Source organism: Solea senegalensis, linkage group LG17 (assembly GCF_019176455.1).
Source record: "Solea senegalensis isolate Sse05_10M linkage group LG17, IFAPA_SoseM_1, whole genome shotgun sequence".
Lineage (NCBI taxonomy): Eukaryota > Metazoa > Chordata > Actinopteri > Pleuronectiformes > Soleidae > Solea > Solea senegalensis.
In genome coordinates this window covers 3,344,281-3,353,085 of record NC_058037.1, presented here as the reverse complement: position 1 = coordinate 3,353,085, position 8,805 = coordinate 3,344,281, and the positions used below count along the sequence as shown (strand labels likewise).

Below are 8,805 nucleotides of genomic sequence, written 5' to 3'. Positions count from 1 at the left end.
TTTGACGTTATCCGTCTTTTTTTCCGCCCACAGGTGCCCCGTCCCACCGGCCGGCCGCAAACTCCGCCCCCTCGCCGCAGACAAACTGCGCCCGCTCCCTCCAACCTCCTCACCCTCAACGACCTCCACGACTGCACGGCTGCTCGACACTGGCTCAGAGCCAACTTTGTGGAGCAGGAGGGTGAGTGTGTGTGTGTGTGGGTGAGTGTGTGTGGGTGTGTGTGTAGTATAATGTCATTGGTGAAGTGGTCTGGTATAATTAGCGGTTAATTAGCAGCAGAGACATCTTTCATGTGCGTGAATCAGCTCGGCCTCTTCCATCCACTCATGATCAGGTCTGTGAACACACACACACACACACACACACACTGTCATTCACTGAAGGAATTGACGCAGAGCGTGAGGCTCTTCCACAGACTAATTAGTGAATCGCTCTGATAAAGGAACTGCATTAATAAATGCTAATGGCAGCAGCAGCAGATACTGAGTTTATTTCCATCCTCTAATAACAACAGAAGGGAAACAGAGTGTGTGTGTGTGTTTGTGAATTCTATGAATGTATCTGTTTAAACCTGAAAAAACAGCTTCTTATTGTCACTTTTAAAGCAACTGAACAGGAGGAGGAGGAGGAGGAGGAGGAGGAGGAACAGTGAAGTGCACTGATATGGAGAAAGCTCCTGTGTGCAGTTGCAGCTCTTTGTTCAGCACCATGGACAGAGACGGCGAAAACAGCAGCAATCACTTTTTATACTGAAGACGATGATTAGTAATTAAAAGAAAATCTACATCAGTTTAAGTCGACCAAAGCCCATAGAGAAAACAAGTGATTTAAGCTCGTGGGGACACAGGAGCTGCTGGTCTACTGCTGCCTCGTGTGGTCATTTTATGTCACTGAGGTCAATCTAAATGAAGGATTTTAAAAGCCGAATTAACAAAATCAGACATTTGAACTTAGTGATGGAGGCAGCAGTGGATCAACAACTCCACTAATTGTGTGTGTGATTTTAAAATCACTGATTTTCCCTGTGGGGTTTGGTGTGGGAGAGTGAGTGTGTGTGTGTGTGTGTGTGTGTGTGTGTGTGTGTGTGTGTGTGAGTGTGTGTGTGTGTGTGTGTGTGTGTGTGTGTGTGTGTGTGGGAGAGTGGAGTGTGTGTGTGTGTGTGTGTGTGTGTGTGTGTGTGTGTGTGTGTGTGTGTGTGTGTGTGTGTGTGGAGAGTGAGTGTGTGTGTGTGTGTGTGTGTGTGTGTGTGTGTGTGTGTGTGTGTGTGTGTGTGTGTGTGTGTGTGGGAGAGTGAGGTGTGTGTGTGTGTGTGTGTGTGTGTGTGTGTGTGTGTGTGTGTGTGTGTGGGAGAGTGAGTGGTTTGGAAAACAGTGAGATAAAGATGTGAACGTGTTCCTAAGATATTGTCGACTTGCAAAATAAAAGCCACAGTGAAAACTCTTGTTGTCCAGGCGACGCAGTTGTGTACGGAAACAACGTGGACGTCTACACCACAGTGGAGACGTTGCTCAGCCTCGGTGTCCGCGGGTCCCGCGTCCACGTCGTCCTCCCTCCTCCTGAACCCGGCGCCGCCTGCTTCAGTGATCCGTCGGTGGAGGAAGGCGTGGCTGCAGCTTTGGAGAAGAACCAGGTCCAGGTCCACCGTCGCTGCCTGCTGACTCAGATGGACCGTGGAGGACACGAGGACCATCTCACATCGGTGTCCTTCACCACGGACGCGGGGACTCTGCGTCTGCTCTGTGGAGTAAGTCTTCACCTGACACTTGAAAAGATTCACATTGAAGAAGCTAAAAATGACAGAAACTGGTTTTAAATACTTAAAAAAAAACACTCAAAGTGAATAATCAGGTGTCCAAATAGCACACACACACACAAACACACACACAAACACACACATGGTGTGTGTTAATGAACAAACAGTGTGTGTAAACATTGGAAAACCCCACAGGCTTTAATCACTTTAAATCAAGCGTCATGTTATCAGTGTTTGCTTCTACTTTCCGCCTTTTTTTCCTTTTGTTTTAAACAAACATCAGGTGAAAACGGTCCACGCTCATGTGTTCACTCGCTGTGTTTGAGAGCTTTAATCTTCACCTCTAAGTTCAGCCAGAGACGTCGTCGTGGTGGTGGTGTTTGAGTGTAGCTCATGTCGTCAAACTCATGACCCCAAGTTCCTCCCTCAGGTTTTCATCAACCTCTCCAGCAGAGGAGTTGACGGTGACGCCTTCAGGTCCATCAGCGGCTCCTTCCTGGTCTTCGATGGCCGACTCGTCATAAACGCCGCTTTCCAGACCAGCGACCCGGCCATCTTTGCCGCCGGACCCGTCACCAAGTTCTCGCGCCGCTACCACGCGGACGAGTGGTCCCACGCCAGCTTCAACTCCAAGGAGGTGGGCGAGCGCCTGGCAGCCGAGATGCTGACCCTCCTCGACCCCACGCAGGAGCCACGGGACGAGGCTGCGTCTGATCTGGATCAGGATCGCCTGGTGCCGCTGTACAAACGGGCCAAGATTCAAGGTGTGGTTCACTTTTAGCATCAGAGGTAAACAGCAGCAGCCAAATGAAGTACAAATACATTTTAGACTCTTAACAAAAGGCCCCTTAAGTCTACAATATCTTAAGAACCTATTTCACGTCTTTATCTCACTGTGAGACAGACTTTTATAAACCACTCACTCTCCCACACCAAAGCCCATAGAGAAAACCACTGATTTTAACATCACACACACAGGAGTTGTTGATCCACTGCTGCCTCCATCACTAAGTTCAAATGTCTTATTTTGTCAATTCGGCTTTTGAAATCCTTCGTTCAGACACTGATTTTCTCTATGGGCTTTGGTGTGGGAGAGTGAGTGGTTTACAAAATCGTTATCTGATGTCGAGACAAAATGGTGGTTTTCCTGGTAACATTGTCCTAAAAATTGTCTTTTGATAACACAATAACTCGTTCTATGTTTTGTTTATGACACTAAATTCCATTGCGGTCCATTCCCCGCACGTCTCTGCTCCGTGTCCGTCCTCCTGTCCGCCTGTGATGTCCTCTGCTTTTATCTCACAGAATATCATTTATGTGATTTTGCTTTAATGAAACCTTTTCCTCCGTTGTGTAAACACAGCGACAGTGGCGACAATGCTGCTGTTATTCACCGAGCGACCAAGGCTGCAGCACAGGTTACACAAACACAGACACACACACACACACACGTGAACTTTTCAGAACGAGGTCGGCGTTTGCATCTGTGGGCCGACGCTCACAAAGCTGTTGTTTATCAGTGCTGTGATCCACGTTCTTCTCCTGACAATCATCACATTCTGTGGATTATTGTGAAGCACACCTGAAACCGAGCTTCTTAAATGGGAATATTTTCTACTTTCTGTCATTTTTCAGCTTCTTAAATGTGAATATTTTCTAGTTTCTGTCATTTTTCAGCTTCTTAAATGTGAATATTTTCTACTTTCTGTCATTTTTCAGCTTCTTAAAAGTAAACATTTTTTAGTTTCTGTCATTTTTCAGCTTCTTAAATGGCAAGACACTTGTTGCTCCAGAAGGCTGTGAGAGTGAATTGGTATATATGGATGTGTGAGTGAGTGAATGGCTTTGAGTGGTCATCAAGACTAGAAAAGTGCTCTATAAATACATTTATAATTCACATATCTCATTATATCAGCTTTGAACGGACTCTTGTTTAAAAAAAATATTTAGATGTCCACACAAAAAAAAACATAACATTACGGGGCCACTGTTTTTGAGGTGTCACACAGCACTGATCCATGGGTAAGTGGCTTGCACTGTTGCCTCACAGCATGAAGGTCACCAGTTTGAATCACAGTTCGACTGAGGGATAAAGCGGAAGACAATGAATGAGTTAATGAATTAATCATTAGTCAACTGAGCTGAGCAAGAGTCAACTTGGAGTAGACCGTGAGGAAGTTGTGGGCCAGAAAAAAAAGGTTTGTGGGCCTGATCTGGCCCAGGAGCCATATTTTACCCACATGTGTGCTAGAGCAGAAATGGGCAGATGTTGAAATATACTGCACGTCACACAGACCTCTGCCTACACTCGGACATGGGAAACGTTACCTGGGCTTGAGGCTGCATACATGAATAGAAGTCAGTGCTGTGTGAAATGTCCATGTGTGCATGTGTGTGCACATGTGTGAAAGAGAGGATAGTTGAGCCACATCACCCTGTCTGGCCTGCATAAAACACTCAGCACTGGGTTTTCCCCATTCATGAAGCCAACACTGACTCATCCCTGCAAGGGCTTCTGCTCCTCCAGCCACCTGCAGGAAAATTTTTACAACTCTCATCTTTGCCTGTTGCCTCCACTGTTCCTAAAATAACCAGTCACCCCCCCAACCTCTCTCTCTCTCTCTCTCTCTCGCTCTCTCTCTCTCACACACACACACCTCCCACTCCTCCTCCTCCAGTCATCCTTCCTTCCATCCTTCCTCCCTTCCTCGCAGACCTCCCTGCAGCACACATGGTAACAGTTAAGTACATAAATCAGGCGCCACCGCCGCCGCCGCCGTGAGAGGAGCTGTGCAGAGGCAGACAGACAGGAGTCGGAGCGCACACATGCACATCACGCCGCCGCGGCTCATCGTCGCTGCGGCTGCAGCCGGTGGAGCGAAGGAAGGGGGGCGCGCGGCTGTTGCTATTTATTTATTTTTATTTTTTTTTATGAATTTCACACACACATGGAGGCGGAATGGCGTGACAGGATGAGGCACACGGCGGAGGACGCGTCTCCATCGGCCGACGTTCGATGATGATCCAGTGACTGTCCCCCTGCGTGTGTGTTTGCGTGTGTGTGGCTCGCGGATTGCTGCAGTGCTGTTTTTCCAGGTGTTGTGGTGCGTGCGTGCGCATGTGAGTGTATGTGTGTGTGCGTGCGTGTGAGTGTGTGAGTGAGTGAGAGTGTGTGTGTGTGTGCATGGTGCTGATGTTGTTGCCTGGTGTTATTCTCTTACGAATTGGACTATAAGCCGGGGAACAGAGTCTGATGTCACATGTGCTTCATCGGAGGAAACGGGGCATCTGCAAGCAGGATTTTGTGGAGGATGCTGCGGCAAGTGATCCACAGAGGGCTCAAGGCTTCGTTCTACTGGCTGGGCTTATTCGTTAGCAGGCACCCCGTTTTCTTCCTCACTGTCCCCGCGGTCCTCACCATCATTTTCGGATCTACCGTCCTGAGCCGCTTCAAGCCGGAGACGGACCTGGAGGTGCTGGTCGCCCCGACGCACAGCCTGGCTAAGATCGAGCGGAGTCTCGCCAACAGCCTGTTCTCCATCGACCAGTCGAAGCACAAGCTGTACTCGGATTTGCACACGCCGGGCAGATATGGCAGGCTCATCCTGCTCGCCAAGTCCGGGGGGAACATCCTGGAGCTGGCCGACCAGGTCCTGCAGGTCCACAAGCAGGTGCTGGATTTACGCGTCAATTACAAAGGGTTCAATTACACGTTCGCGCACCTCTGCGTCCTGAGCTACAGGGACAAGCGCTGCCTGCTGGATGATATCATCACCATCTTCGAGGACATCAGGCAGGCGGTGCTGTCCAACAGCACTTTCCATAAGGTGCCAGTGAGCTACCCCAACACCACATTAAAGGTGAGGAGTTCTCCCCCCCCCTTTCGTTTTCTTTTTGACACTGCAGCTCCTCTTTACATGCACAACAACCAAAGCCTGCGTGCACATCCCACCCCACACACACTGACGGTGACAGTGCAGCATCAGTCAGCATGTGAATATAGCTGGCCCTTATTGGAGCTTGCCGTAATTTCTGAATGAACACAGCGGGCTTGTGCTGGGGGGGAGGGGAGGGGAGGGAGGGCTGCAGATTGCTACATGCAGCAGCAGCAGCCAGAGAGGGAAACCCTCCTCATAACACACAGACGGCCGGTTTGCAGTTTTCCACCTCCCTTGTTGGTGCAGGTGAATTGATTGGCTGCCTGCACACAGCCCCCCTGACTGCTGTGCTCTGCTACACCACACACATGCAACAGACTCTCCCCGCTCTCTCTCTCTCTCTCTTACACACACACACATGTATGGGGATATCCTCTCTTTTTTTTTTTGATGCAGTGTCTCCCTCTGGCTTTTTCCTGCCTGCACATGCTTTGCAATGACAAGGCTACTGTGGCTACACTCGCCTCACGTCTTCCTCTCTGTTGCTCACTGGGAATCACGGTGCACTCATCGCAGCTGTATTAGTTGCACACGAAACTGTTAAAATGTCAATATGCTGCATGTAGTAGGGGCTAGCGATTTTCCTAAAATCAAGCCGGAGTGAATGTTCTGTGGCACGCCGTTCCTTGGACGATATTTCCTCCTCCAGCACATACACAAACGTGATTTGCTATCACTCTTAATATTAGTCACGCAATGTTGAACACTCTGCCACTGCAGCACTTACGGCTTTGCTAACATGTGAGTCCACAGATTTGTTCCTCCGTGACAAAGAATCTGAAATACGACGACACACCACTTCTCAGATGCTTCGGTGGGCCCAGTTGTCTGCATAGCAGGATGATGTAGCCTCATGGTGTCCATTTTCACAGCAAGCCAACATCAGTCTTATGGTCCCACGAGGACGTTCATGTGAAAGTGTAGGCCAAGCCATGCTCACAGCATCCTCTGCTGGACCAAAATGGTCTGATGCACTTCAGGCTGTAGGTTTTGAACTTTTGGGTTTTTTTTTAGGTTTCCAAGTTCCCCCGAAAACATTTAAACATGCTGCATGCAGACATGCAGGTTCTCGTCCAGTAGACCCACAAACACATCAGGTGCAAATTGAGTTGGGCGCTATTTGTCCGATAAGGTGCTCGTGAGCTTCTGCGTGGTGTGATGTGAAGGTCCAATGTGTTAAATTAAAGAAGGTTTATTTGCAGAAATTTAATATACCATCCATGGCATGCATATGTTTGTTCAAGTGTATAATCGCTTTAGAATAAAAAAATGTTTGGCCCCTGTAGCCTTACATTAAGCCTCTTAAATTTATCTTAGACAAGGGCCTTTCCTTGCGAAGGCTGCCGTCTTGCGCCACCATGTGTCTACAGCTGGCAGTACAGACAAACCAGTCAGAGTTCCCATTTTGCATTTTTTTAGGCTAACGCTAACTACGGAAACAGGGGGACGCTAAACTTTTTTGGTTTGAGAATAGGAAAGAGGTTGAGAGTACGGCCAAGTAGCAGCCAGGTGCTCAAATATAATGAATAGACATCAACGGGTGCTTGAAAATCATTGAAAATGCTTGACTTTTAAAGGTTTGAGAAGTGCTTGATTTTGGATAAAGTGCTTAAAAATGCTGACTGTATTTATTTCCCAAAAATAGCTTATTGGCTGAACAGTTTGCTTTTCAGATGGGGGAATAAATATATACCATCTTTATTAATATAACATGAGACTTTATACTTTATTTTAATTTACCACAGCTGCACAGTGCTGGTAAAGCATTAGGAATAAACTTGACCTTGGGAAAGGTGCATGAACCATGAAGGCAAAACTACGGTCAAGAAAATGTCCATATTTATACTGTATCCATACCATGAAATATCACAAGATTTCAGGGTATCAATGTTTCTCACACCCTGAGACACCATGCTGGTTGTCTGTGTGACTGTCACTGGGACTGGACACGTGACTGGCCTAAATACATTTGATTTTTATTGCTGAAACGTCTGCCACATTCACTTCCAGATGATAATATGAGAAAACTGTCCTTGCACAATAGCATAGCCGTTTCCTTTGTGCCATAAATCAATCCCACATTCAGATGGCAGACCCAATGGTGTTATTTATTAGCCATTAAATGATTCAATCAGTATTTCACATAAAAATTGTAAGTTTAAAGCTGACAATTTGACTTTAACTTGTCATTGTGTGTGTGTGTGAGCAGCATGTGTAAAGCTGTTTTATTCTTTTAGATGAGAAGATGCATTATTTGTTGAAAAAATTACTCAATTTAAAGCACAAAGGAGCTGCATTTTACAACACTTGAAACAATGAAGAGTATAGTATATTCACCCGGTATCTGTATTTTCCTCCTGCGTGACTGGGGTGTTTTTTTAACGGCACAGCACTACACTGTCTTCGAAGAAAAAAAATACCTGTTAATTTTCTTCAGCTCTATGAGGATCTTTGGGATCAATGCAATTAAAAACAAAGGGACACCAAGGGATATTCGGAAACATGCAATATGCGATAAAATTGTTGAAAATTGCGATCAAATGCCTGCAATAAAATGAACAAAAGCTGAATTATAAGGTGTTAATGTCTTTCTGCTTTGAGTTTGCTGCCAACATAGACTCAGATGGTGAGTGACCCACGCAAACACTGAAAAAAAAGTGGATTTCCAATCCAATAACATGAATTTTATTGAAAATAATTGAGCCATTCAATAGTCATTTACTGTAATCTAAAGAAAGTAATTATTTTTAGGTGGCTGTTAGTCTGAAACGCAGCAAACTCGTTGCCATAACTACCACTATCAGTGGTTGTAAAAGTGTGCGATGCATTATTAGTGTTGCATATCTAAATAAAATACAGTCCAGTTTTTGTTCAATGTCCCCTCCGTATGAGGCTGTTGCAGTCTAAGGGGAGGGTTTAAACGTTATTTATTTATTGTTTATATAAGTCTACAGTACATTCACCTGATTGTGTGAATTGCTGCTTGGCATTATACCCCAGATTGAGCCTTTTATATTTCCGTCAGCAAGTGTGTGAGGTTGCCATTTTAGACTGCCATATTTTTACAGTAACCCACAATGGACAAACTAAACAAGTTGTGATGCTACCTGAAA

At 46.3% G+C, this 8,805-nt stretch overlaps 2 protein-coding genes across 2 annotated transcripts in view; both read left to right on the top strand.

Moving 5' to 3' along the window:
- The window catches only part of cfap61 (cilia and flagella associated protein 61), a 21,883-nt gene extending 18,501 nt beyond the window's left edge, over nt 1-3,382 (top strand). The window contains exons 19-22 of the mRNA XM_044049786.1: nt 34-181; nt 1,453-1,745; nt 2,185-2,518; nt 3,118-3,382. Coding sequence (XP_043905721.1) covers nt 34-181; nt 1,453-1,745; nt 2,185-2,518; nt 3,118-3,209 — 867 coding nt within the window. The 3' untranslated portion in view covers nt 3,210-3,382. The remainder of the gene's footprint in view (nt 1-33; nt 182-1,452; nt 1,746-2,184; nt 2,519-3,117) is intronic.
- Nucleotides 3,383-4,605: 1,223 nt separating this feature from the next.
- Nucleotides 4,606-8,805, top strand: part of ptchd4 (patched domain containing 4) — a 47,090-nt gene continuing 42,890 nt past the window's right edge. The window contains exon 1 of the mRNA XM_044049923.1: nt 4,606-5,614. Coding sequence (XP_043905858.1) covers nt 5,015-5,614 — 600 coding nt within the window. The 5' untranslated portion in view covers nt 4,606-5,014. The remainder of the gene's footprint in view (nt 5,615-8,805) is intronic.